General features: G+C 34.1%; 4 protein-coding genes across 9 annotated transcripts; 1 reads left to right on the plus strand and 3 right to left on the minus strand.

Annotated features, from left to right (window-relative positions):
- Positions 1-425: 425 nt before the first annotated feature.
- LOC104759568 (uncharacterized) lies at positions 426-1,327 on the plus strand. The gene has a single exon (XM_010482475.2). The coding sequence runs from the start codon at positions 471-473 to the stop codon at positions 1,218-1,220; it is 750 nt and encodes a 249-aa protein (XP_010480777.1). The 5' UTR covers positions 426-470; the 3' UTR covers positions 1,221-1,327.
- Positions 1,328-1,397: 70 nt separating this feature from the next.
- LOC104757472 (lysine-specific demethylase JMJ18) lies at positions 1,398-6,517 on the minus strand. 6 transcript variants are annotated; one of them, XM_087494155.1, is made up of 12 exons: positions 6,274-6,497; positions 6,026-6,110; positions 4,811-4,894; positions 4,629-4,706; positions 4,053-4,544; positions 3,745-3,969; positions 3,498-3,659; positions 3,031-3,402; positions 2,367-2,943; positions 2,174-2,277; positions 1,903-2,082; positions 1,398-1,817 (listed from the first exon to the last, which is right to left on the minus strand). In XM_087494155.1, the coding sequence occupies exons 3-12, from the start codon at positions 4,841-4,843 to the stop codon at positions 1,668-1,670; spliced, it is 2,373 nt and encodes a 790-aa protein (XP_087350281.1). In that variant the 5' UTR covers positions 4,844-4,894; positions 6,026-6,110; positions 6,274-6,497; the 3' UTR covers positions 1,398-1,667. The 6 variants fall into 6 exon arrangements, with proteins under 6 accessions (XP_087350281.1, XP_010478517.1, XP_010478518.1 ...); XM_010480215.3 differs by lacking the exons at positions 6,026-6,110; positions 6,274-6,497 and adding exons at positions 5,265-5,384; positions 5,664-5,975; XM_010480216.3 differs by lacking the exons at positions 6,026-6,110; positions 6,274-6,497 and adding exons at positions 5,265-5,384; positions 5,530-5,671.
- Positions 6,518-6,607: 90 nt separating this feature from the next.
- Positions 6,608-8,396, minus strand: LOC104759569 (uncharacterized). Its single transcript, XM_087493912.1, has 6 exons — positions 8,258-8,396; positions 8,048-8,161; positions 7,827-7,933; positions 7,141-7,743; positions 7,007-7,060; positions 6,608-6,889 (listed from the first exon to the last, which is right to left on the minus strand). Exons 1-6 carry the CDS (start codon positions 8,394-8,396, stop codon positions 6,806-6,808), a joined length of 1,101 nt encoding a protein of 366 aa, XP_087350038.1. The 3' UTR covers positions 6,608-6,805.
- A 1,686-nt stretch (positions 8,397-10,082) lies between these two features.
- Positions 10,083-14,955, minus strand: LOC104757473 (uncharacterized). The gene is made up of 22 exons (XM_010480220.2): positions 14,579-14,955; positions 14,052-14,228; positions 13,874-13,953; positions 13,668-13,754; positions 13,521-13,571; positions 13,296-13,413; positions 13,143-13,199; positions 12,969-13,033; positions 12,778-12,861; positions 12,625-12,675; positions 12,469-12,531; positions 12,325-12,371; positions 12,163-12,232; positions 12,021-12,083; positions 11,836-11,925; positions 11,709-11,747; positions 11,399-11,626; positions 11,225-11,310; positions 11,078-11,126; positions 10,900-10,980; positions 10,728-10,821; positions 10,083-10,635 (listed from the first exon to the last, which is right to left on the minus strand). The coding sequence occupies exons 2-22, from the start codon at positions 14,167-14,169 to the stop codon at positions 10,451-10,453; spliced, it is 1,806 nt and encodes a 601-aa protein (XP_010478522.1). The 5' UTR covers positions 14,170-14,228; positions 14,579-14,955; the 3' UTR covers positions 10,083-10,450.
- Between the last annotated feature and the right edge of the window lie 3,769 nt (positions 14,956-18,724).

Below are 18,724 nucleotides of genomic sequence, written 5' to 3' on the forward strand. Positions count from 1 at the left end.
AGCAAATTTAAATTTTAATACTAAACAATATATTATATTTTTTTAGTATTTTTGTGATCTAATTCAAAATTTTCACATAAATTAGAAAAACCACTTGTCTTTAATTATTTATGATTAAAAAAGTAGTTAGCCCATCATCACCGAGAATTTTGAGAATAAACATTTTGGTTTTGACTCTTTGCCCAAAAGTCGAAACCGAAACTGATCAATTTCACAGTTCTATAGTATTATTCTATACAATCAAAAATCTCCGTTAATAACTAAAACCATCCCCAAAACCAAACCGGTTTAACTCATCCTTCCTCTCCACAACCACAACGATTTAACCAGAGAGGTATATGAAAGAAGTATATAAAAGAAGAAGTTAGTTCTTTCTTCTTTCACTGTTTACATAATCCTAACGAACGAACTCAAAAAAAAAAGATTCTCTCTGTTTCTGTTACAACTTCGCCCGCCGTTTTAATTCTCCGATGGCCACCTCAAGCCATCTCCTCCTCATCATCCTCATCACCACCGTCTCACTCCTCACCTCCGCCGCTTCTCCTCCTCCGTATCTCACGTCGCAAGATCACCAACACGCCGACAGAATCATCGAAGCAATGATCGGAGCCGGAGATTTCCGTGACTGGGCCGCCGATTTCCTCTCCTCCGTCGACGATCAGTTCGGTATCCCTCTCTCCGCCACCTTTTTCATCCCAAGCGATTTCGACTCCGCCGACGTCTCCTCCTCCTCCACCGGAGACAATGCTAATAACCCACTTCGTCTCTCCGTCGCTTACCACATCGTACCTCAACGTCTCTCGTTCACTGATCTCCGTCTCTTGAAACCACTCTCTCGTCTTCCCACTCTTCTCCCCGGAAACTCAATCGTAGTCACTAACAACTCTGCTTCCGGTTACACCCTCGACGGCGTTCTTGTCTCTGAACCGGATCTTTTCATCTCTTCTTCTATCGCTCTTCACGGTGTTGCTTCCACGCTTGATTTCTCACGTTACGGCGATCTAGGTAACGGTGATACTGCTTTTGCTGATAGTCTCCGTCCTCGTCGACGTTCTCGTCGCCGCCGTCGTCATCAGCATGGTGGTTTTGGACCTCTTGGTGGTAACGACGATAATGGTGACGGTGATGATACCAATCAAACCTCTGTTTCGTTGTTCACTGCACATTACTCATCAACTGGCTCGTTCTTGGTTCCATTGGTGGCTCTGGCTTTGTTCTGACTCTATGTTCCGGTGACGTTTTCCGGAGTATTAACCGTCAAGATTCAACTAAAGGCGGGAAAAATATAGGGGTTTCTTTTTGGTTATTTTCAAGATTTTTTAGTCTTTTCAAGATTTTGTGAAACTCTGTACATAATGTGAAGTTTTGTCACATTAAGAAATATGAATTTTCTTGAATTTAAAGAAGAATTTTTCTATTTTATTGTATGAGTTTCCGCATTAGCGAAAGAATCGAACTTTCTAGTTTACACTTCTAACGCTAAGCTTAGGTTATTGTTCACGAAAAGAAAAAAAACAAAAAAAAGAACAAAAGATTATGTATAAATGCTCCCAAAACCAAAAAGAAAATATAATCAGAAATAAATTTATTCTATCTATCTAAAAGATGTCATTGTTGTTTTTGTTGTCGTCGTCTTGGAGTTGGAACTGTCTTGTTGGCTTCTTGAGTTACATCAAATCTACTCCAAAAAGTTTTCCTTTGGTTAAACTCACGGAACAGTTTGATGACATGAAGTGATCTTTTGAGTCTGATGAGGCTTGGTTCTTGTGGTTCCAGTACTCAACGAGTTGATGGTTTGGGTCAAGAGCTTCAATGGCCTGTAGAGAAGGATTGCAAGTTGTGTAAAGAGTAAAGAACGATAGGACTTTAATGTAGAACAAGGCTAGGAATTGAATTTGTTACCTGAACTATAGAGGGTGAGAGGAAACCAAACATTTGAAGCCCATTGATATTCTCCAACTGCGGTAAACTAGGAAGACCAAGACTATTGGATGTATCTTTAACTCTCTGCAACACCATTTCCCAGCATAGTTGGGCTGAGACATTGTAGAAGATCTCGTCTGAAGATTCTTCCAGAGTAACCTGAGCAAGCAAGAAAATTCTAGTGTTAGCATTACTTTTCATGATTCAGTTTTATCAAATAGAATTGTATTGTTGTGGGGAAAGGCTTTACTTTGAACAATGGACCCATGAGTCCTCCATCCAAAACCTCAGAGATGTAATTGCTCATTTTTGTTGGATCACGCACATTGTAGAACTTGACACGACTCCTGAACTCTGCAAAAGTAGTAAAAACATCTTAACAACCTTTTTGAGCAAGCTTCTGGTTAAGTAACATTAAAGAAAAGGTTTCTCAAAGATTGTACTTTTTGGGAAAATAGCATGCTTATTGCACCAAAGCTTTCCAAAATTCAAGCTCCCAAGGTTTATAGGCTCGACCGATACACCAAGATTCTCTGAGGAGGTTAACTCGCCGCCACTGGTGCTGACTTCTTCTTCTTTAAGGTCCTCTTGGCAATCCAACTCTAAGTCAATGTTCAGATCAAACGAACCTTCCTTTAGCTTCTTCTCCTCACTTACAACTGAACTAGTCTTTGTCTGATCTTCATCACTGTGTTCAATGCCTAAGACCTTGGAAGCCCATATCTTTAAATCATCTGATTCCCCTTCCAATGCTCTGACCAATGAGCTTAACTCATCCATTGTGTACCGGAGAAGGATAAAGTCATCTTTCTCATCGCATGAACAAAGATCATCTGCGTGTTTAAGGCACGCGTATTCATCAGGAGAGCACTTGCAGCCAGAAGCTGCCAGATGCAGATCATAAAAGCATGAGAAGCATTCCCTTTCGCAGTTTGAATCAAAGTCCTTCTCCATCTTCATCAAGCTCGAAGAGTCCCTTCCAAGAGCTGCAATTCTTTCCTCCTCCATCTGTAACCGAGCCTGTCAAAACAAAATGAACCAAGTAAGCATTAGAAAGTTCAAACCATATTCAGTATCATGACTCGAGTAGTGATCCTTTTTCATTACCTGTATCGCGTTGGTAAGTGTTCCGTTCTTCCCACAGAAACTCTTCCATCGCAAGTTGGTTGTACTTCCTTTTTCCTCAGAAGCTGAGAGTTCCCAAAGAGCCTTAACCGCTTCATAAGCTGCTCCAAGAAGAAGTTTGTCGTGAGACAGAGAAGTCTTTCTTGTCTCTTTACTGTATAGTTCCACAGCGTTCTGTCCATGAGCCAACCAATCAACAGGAGCAACATTAACCGCTTCTGCGCAGTTGAAACCGCAGTTGAATCCAGCATGATACGCCCTCGGGAATGTCAGTACATACTCCCCTGCATTCTGAACCACCCTGTAAGCTTGAACTCCTTCATCTTTCAGGATTGAAGGTGAAAACTGAGTAACCTGAATCAAGTTAAAAAACGAAGAGTTAGTCTCTAAACATGGTGGAGATGAAACAGGAACAAAGTATAAATCAAGTAGATGGTTTGCTTCCTAACCAGGCCATGAAGTAGATCAGGCTGTTCACCAAACAGGTCAGGTAGGTGTTTCCTCATCGCCTTCTCGAGAGCGGTTGCATTGCTTCCTGGTACACCATACCATACTTTTGGCTCCCCAAAGTGATGATAGTTCAGTGAATATAAATGATGGTCCTCCACATGCTGTTCAAACACAAAGAAACAATCAACCATCCACACATAAGAGAAGAAAATTTTATAACTAATCAAATTGTGAAAGTGCACTTACCCAACAAAATGATGAAAAACACATTCCCACATAGAGCCATGGAACTAGAACTCCTGAGATATCACAATCCTCAAAAGAGAGTACAGAGCCAGGGAGACGCGGTAAGTTATTCAAGTTCCAGCCAGAAACTGTGTACTGATCCATCTCGCTACCGGATAACTGTTCTGTTCTTTTATAAAACCCGCTTCCAAGTACCCCATTCTCCAAGTCAGCACCATAGTATACCTGAAATACAAAATTGTATTTTAATAATTTTATATATGTATGTACTGTATGTGTTGTATTGGTGAAAGGGTCTGTTTCTTTACCTCCACTTCATCTGTTGGTTGTTCGATTATACGCCAGTACTCGCCTTCTATGTCATCCACAGACGGTGTCCATTTCACTATATCTCCACCAGAATCTTTCTTTTCGAAGTAGGAGTCTTTAAAATGCAGAGCATATTTCTCAAACTCATCAAGAGTGAAGTCTGAACCAGAGTTGAAACCAAACTTCTCCTCAGCCTCGGGAGATGAAGTCGATTCAGAAGGAGAGGAACCAGATCGTCTCTTAGACGAACCCATCCTAGAGTTTCTTCTCCTTTTCCGTTTTCTACTCTTCGGTTTCTTTTTCATCGGCTCTCGGTTCTGAAGAAGGTCCACCGTCTGAATCCGGGTAGGAAACTTTATATTCTCCCATATACTCTTCTCCTTCAGCCTGCAAGGAGGTTTCCATGTCGGTGGTGGGATGATTCGACAGATACCAAACGGTTCTGCTTGTGGACGTATCTTTTCGATGTAAGATAGTGGATCTTCAAACTCCTAATGATCAAGAACTCAAAACATCAAACAAAAGAAACTTCAAAAATCTCAATCAATTTCACAGAAACAAAGAAGTTAAAGTACCTCTAACGATGGATTGAACACCGGTGCGTCATCGATGATCGGCCTCTGAGCTTCAGCTGGTAACCATCTAGCATCAACCTTTAACATATACAATAAAAAAAAAACATGATGTAAGATCAAAGTTGTTAACAAGATTTTAAAACTTTTTGGTTTGCATCAGATTACATCATAAACTCTCTTACCTTCCTATGACGTGGACTAGTAGGTGGTTCCATGTTTGTGTCCTTGTCCTTGTCTGGATTATGATTCTTCAAAGATATATCCTCCTGTTTTTAAAAAAAAAAACACCCCACATAAGTTTATCACTTCACCAAATTCTCATAGATTTGTGTTTCGATTTATGCATAACGAATTCAAATTAAACAGAGCTAGAAACTGTGATCATCATCACAAGATCAACCAAAACAACAAAAACCAATACAGAATTCAACATTAACAAAGGGATCTAATGATCTTATGATTGATTAGTTATCTTGCCAAATCAAGTTAACAAACGAGATCCGGGAAAAATAAATAATTGTCTCTATCTATTATGATGAATAACACCAATAGCTAAATTTTACAATCTCAGTAATTCACAAGAAACCAGTAAACAATAACGATATCAGATACGAATGAAAACATGGAGAAACGAACCTCTTTGATCTCAGAATCTAATGGAACAACGTTGAGATTGCCCATATTGAATTAAAAATCAATCCTCAATAGCAAAATTCTATAAGCTAAAAAGTTTTCTTCGATTGAGAGCCAATGAAACTGAGAAGAAGAAAAAAAAAAAAAAAAAAAAAAAAAAAAAAAAAGATAAGAAAACGATGTTTATCAAACAAAATTACATATATATATATATCCAAAGGCTTAAAGCTATATCCAAAATAAAGAAAAGTTAAAGAAGAGCCCTAACCCTAGAATTCAATTCACAGAAGAAACAGAGAGATAGGATCAATTTGATTTATATTCAATCAGATAACAAGAACATCAAAATATCACATATATATTGATTTATATTCAATCAGAGATAAATTTTTGTTTTTTTACCTTATAATAAACGAGAAAGCTTTGAAAGTTGTTTTGCTTCTTTGTTTTTTTTTCGTTTTATTTTTGTTTCCAAATTAATGATATTAGAAATTGAATTCGCAGTTAAAGTAGAAATACCCGAATCTGGGAAAATTTAAGAATGAGATTTTAATTGACCTAGTAACGAATATAAGAAGGAACTCAGAAAATAACAAAACCGACCTTAACCAGGATTAGGAACTTATAAAAATATCCATTTACAAAAAATAATACTAATATTAATTCACTAGTTTACCAGGATTAGGAAATTATATTAGTATTCAACAAGTTTACAAATTTTTTTTAGAAAAAGGAAAGGTCGTAAGGAGATGGATGGAGTATACCTCAAACCAACGGCTGAGATTTCATGAGGAGAAGAAGTGTCTTTGCGATTTATTTTCTCTGATTACAAGAATCTACTTTTTTCTTCTATCGAAACATAGAATATTTTATAAATTATAAAAAATAATAAAAAAAAATCGAATCGATAATACTAAATAAAAATAAAATAAAGAATAAAGATTAAAAAAAATTTAGAGATTGAGACAGAGAAAGACAAGAAAAACACGAGGAAGTTAGACAACCAACACACCCGCCAAAGGAGAGAAACGCAACACAGTGTTCTTTTTTTTATAACAGATCTGCGTTAAGTAACATCATCGTACCGTACGATCTCATCTTTGAAGCTAAAGTTACTATATTACCCTTTAGATTGTGTGGTTAATTACGGCTCCATGCCATCGCCGTTGAACGATACGTCGTCTTCGGGTTTTGTTTTGTTTTCTCTCCGCGTCGGAAAAAGTAAAGTGTTTGACCGATTCTTTCTTTCTTTCTTTTTTTTTCCCTTAATCCAAAACGCCTCTTTTTATAGAAATTTCGAATTTCATCCCCGTGCTTTTATATTTCTTATATTTTGGAACCATAACTTTGAAATCAATCAAAACAGGTACGAACTATAAATTTCTTAGTTCAAATTACAAAAAAAAATAAAAATTAAAAAGCAGGAAAGAGACCAAAACAACATCTCCACAAGAGAGAGTTTGATCTAACTGAGGAAAGAACTAAACGAAACTAAAATGTGTAAAAACAAACAAATAGAAATTTTTGGCACTACTTTGAATCGATCAGAGACGAGTCTTCTTGCTTCCTGCTGCTTCTGTCTTGTCTTCTTCTACTTCTATTACTCTCTTGGTTGCAACATTCCTTACCTAAACGAAACACAATCAAAAGAACACAATGTTTTCAAAAAAAAAAAAAAACAATAGAATGCAACCTAAAAAGGTTTGTATGAATGAATCAGTGAGAGAAGTAGAAGAGATAATTACAGATTCAGAAACAGCATTATCAGGGTATTCAACTACAGTGATCTCAGGCCTTGGCTGCAACAAGAGTAAAAGCATCTTATTATTAGTACATTTTAAGAGAGAGAGAGAGATAACGGTTTAACATTTTTACTCACAATGAAAGGAGAACTCGCAGTTGATTCAGTTTCAGCAGTTGCTACACGGTTCCTCCGGCGGTAAACTCGAGGAGGAACAACCCGGTTAACTTGCTGAGGAACAACCTGGTTAACTTGCTGAAGAGCAACCTGGTAAACTTGCAGAGGATCTTGATTAACTCTAGGAGGAACAACCCGGTTAACTTGCTGAGTAACCTGACTAACTTGCTGAGTAACCTGGCTAACTTGCTCAGGAGTAACCCGGTTAACGTGCTGAGGAGCAACCCGGTTAACTTGCTGAGGAGCAACCCGGTTAACGTGCTGAGGAGCAAACCGGTTAAATTGTGGATTGCCCTGCAGGTTATGTTGATCAGGAACAAGCCGGTAAACTAGAGGAAGATCCTTGTTAACTTGAACAGGTAAAACCCGGTAAGCTGGCAGATGATCTCGGTTAGCTTGAGGAGGAACAAGCACGTTAACGTGAGGAGGAAGAACCAGGTTAACGTGAGGAGGAACAACCTGGGTACCTTGAGGACAATCAATTAGGTTAACTTGAGGCCGAACAAACCGGCTAAATTGCGGAGGACCTTGGTTAGGTGGACGAACCCCATAAGTTCTTCCAACCTAAAACAAAAAACAAACATTAGAGTTTTGATAGAGTTTGCCAACAATTCTTTAAAATGATAAGAGAAAAATAGAGAAATTACTGTTGTAATATTGATGTGTTGGCAGTCAGAACATTTCACAGTTTTGTCACCTCTTTGGTGAATCACTTTCGCTTGACACCCGCCACACACAAGCATTACAAGATTGTCTAAAATAATATTTTCATGAAACAAAAATAAGATTAGAAAAATCAGATCCATTGATTCAATTTTAGGAACCTCAAAAAATTTCTGTTTCTTGATTTTTTCAAGAACCTACGTACTTTGCACAGGACGACGTGAGATATTACAAAATCTCGCTGTTTCTGCTGTGCTGTTTCTAAAAGATAAATTAGCTTTGCATCTTTCACATTGAAACTTATATGCCATCCAGTCTCCTATAGTCATTAAAAATAGTTAGGAAAAAAAAACACACACAAAAAAAAAATGTAACAATAGAGAAAGTAAACAAAAATTTGATGTTATATATATACCGAGATCAGTTTTGACTGGACCGTGACAATTTGGACATCGGAGAATTTTTCCTCCTGTATCAAGCTCAGCAAAAATGATTCTTCTTCCTAGGTTAGCCTCAAGTTTTTCTTTCAGAATAGCTCTGTGATGGTCCTGCATAGCTCTGAGAACACACAAACCAAAAGATTAAAAAAGATAGAGAGACCTATAGTTTTAAAACTTTGAAGAGAAGATCAAAGGACTTTTACCTTGCTGAAGGAAGAAGATGAAAAAGGAGTTTTGATATGAAAAGAGCTAAAGAGTCTTTGTTGGTCTTTTAAGTAGCCACGAACAGTTACGAAGGTACGTTCTTTTGCACCTCTTCATATATAAAACTTAATTTAGATACATTAACTTGAATATATTTTTATCTATTTTCGATAAATTTCCTTTATTTCGAAACAAGATTAAAGAAAATGAATAAACGAATCGATATAAAAGAAAATGTTGTTAATATTAGAAGATTTGGAAAATTCATCCAAAGAATGATAGTCAAGAAGGACTATCATATTAGATTAGAATTGATTCTGAAGAAAGAAAATAATATATGTTAATTTGTTAGCGAATAAAGCTTTCATTCCGAAAGCATCGTGTATATTCACTTCTCTATCATTCATCGTTCGAATCATAAGGAATGAAATAACAAACGCGAATTGATAAAAATTACTCTAGTCGCAAAACAAAAAAAAAAAAGCGATTTTACAATTTTAAATCGTAATTAAATAAATTAATTGAATTTGGTTAATTAAGAATAATTTTTTAGATTGGATTGAGTTAGGAAAATTATAGTTATTATAAAGGTGAATTGGATAGAGGGTGAAAGTATATGGTGATTCTAGTTGTATGGTCATAGTAGATGAGGAGTGCAATAGGAAATCCTTTAAATTTGTATGTCATTTGATTTTGTACAATTTGGTTTGTGGTTTATCAGTTTTGCAAAAGTTAAAACCAGAAAAGGAAAAAGGGCTATATGCAATTCGGTTTAGTATGGTAGTTTCAAATTTCAATGACAACCAGAAATATCAACAAAGAATTTAATAGAAAATACTATTTTTAACATACTATTATAACTAAAATTTCAACATTTAGCAAATAATTTAATAATGCATAGCTCGATTTAATATGAAAGCCAAAATCAAGAGTTTTGTACTAACTAAGCAAAGATGGGACTGGGGAGGAGGATGCTGTAAGTAATACACAAAATTAGTTCAACTAGAATGAGCAAAATGAGAAATATACAAGAAAATGTTAGTAGTGATGATGCTGAAATTTCAAATTAACGTTTTGCAGTTTTTAATTAGTTTTTGGTTTTTGGTTCATGGTTTTTAGTTTTGATTTTTCTGGTTTTTGTTTTTTAGTGTAATAGTTCTTGCAAATTTTGAATGAGAACTTGGTTTTTATCTATAACTCTCTTTTTAAGAACGTTTTTTAAGTCTTTTCATTTTATTCTTATGAAAAGAATGATAATGATTTTTCAAAAAAAAATATTACTGGAAATTTGTTGGAAAAAAACTATGTTTATCACATAATCTTGGAATGGTTTTGAGGAAAAAAAACCATAATCTTGAATGGCTAAAAATTTTGATTTTTGCAAAATAGAAAATCAAAAACTACTCCAATATCTGCATCCATTCAAGGCTTAAAAATGACAATTTTGCTTACCAAATATTAAACAAAAAGTATTCAAATTTAAATTAAAAACCGGAATAAAAAAAAAACCATTTAATTTTATTATTTTTGAGTGAGCTGAAACGAAACCAAAAGCTTTTGTAACAATGCTAACCAAACCTACTAAATACAGAGTTATTTCATAAAGTCTTGCTAAGAGTTTTATTTATCAAATGCGTCTTCCACATTCAGACCAAATCAAGATACAAAATGTTCCACCAATACATATGATCATATGAAATCCCCTTTCGATGAGAAAAAAACAAACAAACCAGGGGAATCAACCCGCCACTTTCAGACGTTTCACGCTAGAGTCTTTTCCAGAACATAGTCTGTTAAAAAGAGTCTAACACAACCTGAACAAAAAGGCTTTGGATCATATGCACAGAGGAAAAAATCCTAACATTATGAAAAAAAAGAAAAGCAAACCAAAATCCAAACTAGAATCGAAAGACGAAGCAATTCTAATGGAGAGAGAAAGCGGTAGAGAACTCGGCTAATGCAAGCTATCTAGTGTAGAGGCCATTGCAGTAGCCGTTGTTATATCTTACATCAGCCACGCCGTTGGGAGATTTCTTTAAGGTTCCATTGACAAAAACATTTTTTGGACCGTTGCTACTAATCAGATGTTGAGGAACAGCTGCTGGATTCATGACTGTGTCTAGCTCCCCACACGATGCTGCAATGAGTCCTGCAATAAAAAGAATGTGCAAAAGATTGTTATAAAGACATGAGTTGTTTTAAAGTTTGGTCTTTCAGACTGATTAAGAAAAGGGTTCGGACCTAAAAATAGAGGAGAAGCTTTCCCGGGTCTGGATTTGAACTCAGGGTGGAATTGAGCACCGATAAAGAAAGGATGGTTCGGGAGTTCAATGATCTACAATTTTCAGTATAAGATTAGTCAATGATTTGGATTTGTACTAGAGAGACAATAGTTTAAAAGAATAAAACAGACCTCCATGCGTTTGCCAGTTTCATCTTTTGCAGCAAAAGAGAGACCAGCCTTCTCAAGGCGTTCAACCATATCAGGATTCACCTGCAAGTGTTTGTGTATGTGTGTCTATATTAAAAAAAAACTCACCTTTTTCATATTAACTGGTGGATATAAGAGAATTTGTATACAATATCCATACCTCATATCTATGGCGATGCCTCTCATCGACAAAGCTTTTGTTCCCGTATCTGTAAGAAACGAGGTGAAAGAATCATGTTAAGTAATCTTTCGCATTCAAAATGTTGAAGATGAACTAAGGGAGTAACTATAGGTCAATGGTTCTTACAGTTTTGCGGATTTGCTGTCTTTGACATTGAAGAAGGATTTTCTTGAACCTAAGCGCATAGTGCCTCCCATATGAGTTCTCGAACCCTATATATAAACCCACCGAGCATGGAAATATATTAAAATCAGGTGAAACAGTTTCATTTCCGAGTAAAGAGACGAAGAATGTTCGAACCTCGGGCATGAAAACGATGCACGGATGTTTGGTTTCGGGTTTAAATTCAGTGCTGTTGGCATCGTGCAAGGAGAGAACTGATCGTGCAAACTCGATGACAGCAATCTGCATCCCGAGACAAATACCAAGGAAAGGGATTTTGTTTTCACGAGCATATTTTGCAGCAAGAATCTTCCCTTCCACTCCCCTATCACCAAAACCTCCAGGGACAAGAACTCCATCTACTCCCTGAAGAAGATACCAATAGAGAATGAGCTTACACAAGGCTTCTTGATGATTGAAGTTGTAAAAATGGGCAAACAGTTCAAACCTTTAGCAACTTCCAAGCAGCTTTATACGCATCTGGATTCTGCTTAAACGAAACAAAAATAAAACCATGACTTAGCTTAAGTTTTGGTTAGAAGGTAGATGCATACATGTAATATCAGTTTACGAACCTCTTTCTCAGTTTCTTTTTCAAGATCACAAGCTGGAACCCAATCAACTACGAGCTTTTTGCGACAAGCCACAGAAGCATGTAAGAGAGCCTAAACAAGTTAATCCAAATGTGAGAACCGAAGCAAGGAAATCATTTAGTTTATTCATACACTATCAAATGAGAGGTTGATGCTTAAGTTTCTACCTTCAAGACTGAGAGATAAGCATCGGAGAGACCTGTATATTTCCCCACAACAGCGATTCTCACCTGTAAAAATGATTGGATGCTTTAAGTAAGAGATGTTAAGGTTACAGTTTCTAAGAAGTAGCTGAGAGCTGAGACCCACCGGCACATGTAAATTGTCACATAATTCAGCTCTGGAAGTCCATTCCCCTAGAGAAGGCTCTTTAAGAATACTGTTTAATAAACAATAAAAGATCAGTTCCAATCCATTTCAGTCGCAAATCAAACAAGCCACATACCAAGAAAAACAAGACACGATACATACCTAGCAAGATTGAGCACTTTTGAGATTGCCAGGTGAGCTTTCTGCTCCTGTTCAAGCAAAATATGTGCATTGAGCAATGTTGTCTTGATGGATTTATAATAACCGGTTCAGTGACTACAAATAGTTTTAGTTGAGAAAAGGTACCTTTAGCAACAAAGGAATATGCCAAATGTTGGGAATATCATAGAGAGTGAAGATATACTCAAGCTGAAACAAGAACCATAAGCTGGTAAATTAAAGAGATTTCAAGTACAGAACATAACAACAAGGGACAATAAACAGCATCGTATAGAATCTTACTGGGACATGGCAAAATTGAGCTAGTTTCTCTTTCACATTATCTTCAAGTGCCTTAATGAAGCAAAAGTTTGAGACTTTTTTATATCAGAACATAACTTTGGGATGGAAACAGATTTGAAAGTCAAGATGAAGAAGCAAGCAAAGAAAACGAACCTTTGTGCTCCGACAAGCTAAGATATCCGGCGTCAAGCCCAAGCCTCGTAGTCCTCGGACACTATGCTGTGTTGGCTTAGTTTTCTGAAAGAAAAAGTAACAAAAGCAAATGAAGTAAATGTAGACATACATAATCAAATGATGTCACATCATGGTTGCTTCATTTCAAGAAAAGTTATATATATATATACCTGTTCACCAACAACATTAAGCACAGGCACGAGGCTGACATGGACCAGACAGAAATTCCCTGGGCCTGAACTCAACCACCAACCAAAAGATCCATTAGTTAATTTCATCATATCCACCAAATCCCCTCAGTCTTTTCTTTTGGATTCAAATGGTATGAGGAAAATGATGCTTACCAACACGGTAAGAGAATTGGCCTAGCGCCTCAATAAAAGGTGCAGATTCAATATCACCTGCATACATAAAAACAAAATCTCTGTTTACACAGAAGAAGCAAAGCCAAGAAACAAAAAAAAAAACTTAATTTTGTAGTTTTTTTTGTGTGTAACCTATAGTTCCCCCTAATTCGATAACACAAACATCAGCAGGACCCTCTTCTCCATCAACAGGAATAACAGCAACTCTCTCAATCCAATCTTGAATAGCATCAGTGACATGAGGAACAACCTTAGATCATTACAACCAAAACACTTTATGAGTTACAAGAAAACCAACACGAGAACATGTAATTAGAAAGAAAAAAAAGAAAAGTAAAAGAGTTCTTATTTATCAACCTGAACAGTCTTTCCCAAATAATCTCCTTTCCTCTCTTTAGCAATAACATGCTGTGTGAAACAGACAGAGAAGTGTATAAGAAGATTAACTCGCAACCTAACTCATCAATCAACCTAACAATTAGTTGAGATCTAGATCTTACTTACCTGGTAAATTTTTCCAGTAGTGATGTTATTGTCTCTGGTTAATTTAATATCTAAAAACCTCTCGTAGTTCCCAAGATCAAGATCCACCTTTTTCCAAGAATCACATCAAAAAAAAAAAAAAAAAAAAAGTTGTCAAAAAGCTCAAGTCTTTTAATCTTTTCCAAAAAGTTACAAAACAAAAAGAAAGAAAGACATATTTAGTTTACCTCACCACCATCGTCCAAGACAAAGACTTCACCATGCTCAAATGGAGACATGGTTCCAGCATCAGTGTTTAGATAAGGATCTGGAAGAAGATTTTTGAGTGCTCCGTAAGCAAAAACATCATTTGAATTGACTCAACCAGAGAGAAGAGAGAAGAGTATAAAAAAGCAAGTAAAGTACCGATTTTGATAGAAGTAACACGAAGACCACAAGCTTTAAGGAGAACACCAATACTACTAGCTGTTACTCCTTTGCCTAATCCACTCACAACACCGCCTGTCACAAGCACGTACTTCATCTTCTTCCTTCCGATTTCAAAACAAAACTTTTTCTTAAGTGTAAATTCAACTAGTCCTCCTGTACCAGCAACCAAAGGAGGAGAAACCAAATCAGTCGACAGTCAAAGAAACAGAAGCAAGTGGATGGTTACAAGCAGAGTAGCAGAAACCAGAAAATGGGAAAGGACGAAGCTTTTGAAATGCTTAAAAGAGAAATTGGATTGTTGTAGATTTAACATCTCCTTAAACGCAAAACACAGAGAATGACCAAAAAAAAAAAAAAAAATATTTTTGAAAAATATGAAACTTTCTCTGGTTATTGGTTTCGAAATCAGTATCCAAAACAGAGCAAAAGCTGTTACATTTCCATGTGTATCAAACTCAGAACACAGAGAGATTCCTAAATCAGAGAGAGTGAAAGAGACTGACCTGAGGGTAAGCACCAGCGGTTGTGTTTGTTTTTCCCGACGGCTCTGGATTTATTAAATAGAAGAAAAGAGAGAAACTGTGTCTTGTTGGGGTTTGTGGGTTTATCGGATAAGGATAAAGGGCGGCGAGAAAAGTGTGAAAACGATGGAGAAGAGAGAAGAGAGAAGAGAGAAGAATGAGAGTTTTAATTTTTTTTTTAGGTTCACGCCATTGACGACGGAAGCCGTTTTATAAAGAGAAGAGAGAAACACTGTAATAGCAGCGAAGAAGAGCGCCTCTCTCTCTCTCTCTCTCACTCTCAAAAACCCCCCAATGTAAAAACCCTCCACGGCTCCACCTATATTTTATTTTCTTTATTCATTTCTATATTTGGATTTATATTTGCGGATCCTACTGTTATATTTATTTTACGAAAAATATTTAGGTTTCTATTCATCCTCTCTTCTTTCAACCAATCAGAATCTTCCATCTAATATTTCATTTAAAAAATAAATCAAAATTAAATTAAAAAGCAAACCAAATTAAGGAAATAAATTCTGTATACTTTTAATTAAGGAAAGTTAAATATTGGCTTGGTTTAGATTTTTAAAATTAGAATAAAATTATATGTCGGTTTGGATTTACAAATGAAGTGGTTAGAGTTTACATTTTATAATTAAAACGAAATTATATGTCGGTTTAGGTTTACAAATGAGGTGGTTAGGGTTTAGATTTTACAATTAGAACGAAATTATATGTCGGTTTGGGTTCACAAATGAGATAGTTAGGGTTTACATTTTACAAGTAGAACAAAATTATATGTCGGTTTGGGTTCACAAATGAGATGTTAGGGTTTAGATTTCACAATTAGAACGAAATTATATGTCGGTTTGGGTTTACAAATGAGATGGTTAGGGTTTAGATTTTATAAGTAGAATGAAATTATATATCAGTTGGGTTCATAAATAAGATGGTTAGGGTTTAGATTTTATATATGTCGGTTTGGGTTTATTAAAGAGCGGTTTAAGTTTTTAATTTTATAATAATATATATAGATTTTATTTCCTTATTTTTTAAGGGGGTGAATGGAGAGGTTCATCCCTAGGGGTGAACCGAAGTATTGTTCTTATTTTACCTATCTCTGATTGTAAACAAATTTAATTAAATCACTAATGAAATAACTACGGTATAATTATTTATTTATACTCTGATATGATTTGATTGTCATATTTCTCAAAATTTTGCCGATGCCCGGACGTATGTATGGGTTTTTTTTATTTAAAAAAATATGTAGTTTGATAATTTGTAACATTTATTTTTGTTAAATTAATTGTAAATTTTAATCAACTTTATTAATATTTTTATTTTAAAATTACTCTTTCCCTCTTTTCAAGTTAACCTGAGTTTTTTTTTTTTTTGTCAACCATTGGGCCACAACAAACCGGTCCATTAATCTAATTCATACATTCGTAGAGAACGGGATTCGATCCATGTTGTGATTGTGTCTTGTGCATTAAAGACTTACTATTGGTCATTACACTAAAGTCACTTCACAAGCTGAGTTTGTTATATTACTCAAAATGGTTAATTTATAGGTGCATCTATAAATTCATTTTTCAATAATAATTTTATTTTGGCTTTGTTAAATATATATATATATATATATATATATATATGATTTTTAGTTTATTCAAATTCCTAATCCTCATTTAAAATGTAAAAATTAATCATTAAGAGAAAAAACATATTGAATATTTAGGTTTGCCAGAAGTTGTATAACAATCTTCATTAAACACAGAATATGAAAACAACAGGAATATAAATCTTCATAACTCATGAATCATAATATGCATTAGATAATATTTTGTGTCTTCATAACATCGAATTGTCTGGTAACAAACTTTGTAGTATAGCACAAAAATGAATTAAGAATTTGAAGGGCTCAAAAGATATTGTAATTTCTAATAAAAAAAAAAAAAAAAAAAAAAACAACAACAACAATATTATGGTTCGGAATGCTCTTGTTTGTTTTTCATGATTTCATCTTAGTACATTAAAATTTCTTACCATGAACCCAAAAAACACATACTAACAACTAGTAGTATACGGTAAAACAAAATTTGTTAGTTACCTAATACACAAAATTAGATAATTGATAAATAATGTTGGTTAATTTCAAGGTAATATATATATTCGAGTAAGAAAATATGTCAAAAGATTAATAACGGTGTATTTATATACTTATTTAAGTAATCCTTTAAACAAATAACCCTACTCCATGTAAAATATTACACAAAATGTCATTGTATTTCAATACAAAATATAATAACAGAATCTTAATATTAATTTATCCAAAAAAAATAATTATTATTAATTTATTAGATTACAAGAAATCATTAATAAAATAATTTCGAAATTATTTAATAAAATAATTAAACAGATTCGATTTATTGTTTCAGAAATCTTAGGAAACAATAACAAACTATTAGAAAATTATAAAACTTAAATTTATTTATAAAACTAAGATTAAATATTTACATATCTATATTAAATAATAACAAATATATATTAAAATTAGGATACAACATTGTTTATATTTTTAAAATATATCTATATACTTATTTAAGCTATGTTGTTAAAAATTTAACCAGTTCTGATGTGACATATTACGAAAATGCTATTATATTTTAATTATTCTAATAACTAACAAAAGAAAAGTTTAAATTTGTTTACAAAATAATAAAACTCTATTTATTGTTTCATAAATCTTAGGAAATAGTAACAAACTATTTAATTGGCTAAAACTTAATTGTTTATATACAATATTCACTATATAAACAATACTAAGTGTATAATATTGATAATATACATAACCTAATTGTAATTTTCACCTATAAAATTAACATACAACATGTTATACTTATACCAATAACTTCAATTTGTAAATTTGCTATATTAAGATCTCTAAACACGATCACATCAATTTGTAATACCAAATCACGGGTCAATACATGTTTTATTAGATTTTTTTGGCTTTACCGAATGTATAATTAACGAATTTGATATTGCACCAAACCAAAATAGTAGTACCAACTACGGATCGAAATCAGAGTATGACCATAAGTAAATTAATTATATGATTTTATAAAATGTATAGAATTAATAAATTTTCTACTATTATTTTGTAACAAAAAAATCCAAATTTACATAAATATTTTCTCACGCTGGTAACATTATTCTACAAAATATTAACGTGTATCTATGAGTCGGGTAATAAAACGGGTAATAAGACGGGTAACGAAACGCTCAAAAATTAAATTAATATCCGATACTCGATCATTATTCATGGATAATATAATTATTATACCCTTCACTCGATCCTAAAGCTGCGGGTACCTTTTTTCGGGACGGATACAAACCAAAAAACGGGTCCAATACGAGTATCGGTAGTAGTTTCCAGACCTACCTATTAGTATTTTAATATGAATCAAAATTCACCATATAGTATTATATTATATAACATGTAAATAAATGATACAACATAAACATAATATTAACAAATAACAAAATAAAATAAAAAAATAAAAAAAATTCTCCGCGCTGGTAGCGCGGATTATTATAAATTGAACTAGTCACTCAGATTTACATGTAGTAACTTTATTATAGTTAAAATATATATATATGTGCTCCATTTTGCGTATTGGATGTGAAATATGAAAGGTTCTGTGGACATGAGTTATCGGCCTGTCTTTAGCACTGTGACCACTCAGATGGACCACTATAACGGTATTAACTAATCACTATTCTTCTCCGACTAATCACTAATGTTATCTTTCTTTTTCCTTCTTTTGACCACGTATCTAAATTGCACACAACTTAATCAATTCGACTAGAGATATAGAAATGTGTTTGTTTTTTCTAAGTGAAGCTGACCAACCGGTTTTTAGTTATGGACTTGATGATTTTTTTATATTATGCTTATGTAATATAAAACTATAAGGACAATCGAATTTCGAATAATTCTATTTGGGCCCGATTATAACCAATATATACTTCTATAAAATATTTTTTAAAATCCTTAATTTTGATCAATTTATTTTAATTTGGTTAACAACCCCGTTTAAAATTCTTATGGTTTATATTTATTTTGGATTTTACTTTTTACTG

The sequence above is a fragment of the Camelina sativa genome, chromosome 17, assembly GCF_030686135.1.
Source record: "Camelina sativa cultivar CO46 ecotype springtype chromosome 17, ASM3068613v1".
Lineage (NCBI taxonomy): Eukaryota > Viridiplantae > Streptophyta > Magnoliopsida > Brassicales > Brassicaceae > Camelina > Camelina sativa.

Bases quoted from the DNA above. Each gene is read 5' to 3' on its own strand.
- LOC104757472 (XM_010480215.3), bottom strand. From the start codon at position 5,309: ATGGGCAATCTCAACGTTGTTCCATTAGATTCTGAGATCAAAGAG. The intron at 4,707-4,810 runs GTAAGAGAGTTT...TATATGTTAAAG, and splicing joins CTAGTCCACGTCATAGGAAG to GTTGATGCTAGATGGTTACC. The intron at 3,403-3,497 runs GTTAGGAAGCAA...AACTTGATTCAG, and splicing joins CTGATCTACTTCATGGCCTG to GTTACTCAGTTTTCACCTTC.
- LOC104757473 (XM_010480220.2), bottom strand. From the start codon at position 14,169: ATGAAGTACGTGCTTGTGACAGGCGGTGTTGTGAGTGGATTAGGCAAA. The intron at 12,084-12,162 runs GTGGGTCTCAGC...TCATTTTTACAG, and splicing joins GTGACAATTTACATGTGCCG to GTGAGAATCGCTGTTGTGGG. The intron at 10,981-11,077 runs GTATGGATATTG...AAACACTTGCAG, and splicing joins GGCATCGCCATAGATATGAG to GTGAATCCTGATATGGTTGA.
- LOC104759568 (XM_010482475.2), top strand. From the start codon at position 471: ATGGCCACCTCAAGCCATCTCCTCCTCATCATCCTCATCACCACCGTC.
- LOC104759569 (XM_087493912.1), bottom strand. From the start codon at position 8,396: ATGCAGGACCATCACAGAGCTATTCTGAAAGAAAAACTTGAGGCTAAC. The intron at 8,162-8,257 runs GTATATATATAA...TAATGACTATAG, and splicing joins TCCAGTCAAAACTGATCTCG to GAGACTGGATGGCATATAAG. The intron at 7,744-7,826 runs GTAATTTCTCTA...TTTTTGTTTTAG, and splicing joins AACACATCAATATTACAACA to GTTGGAAGAACTTATGGGGT.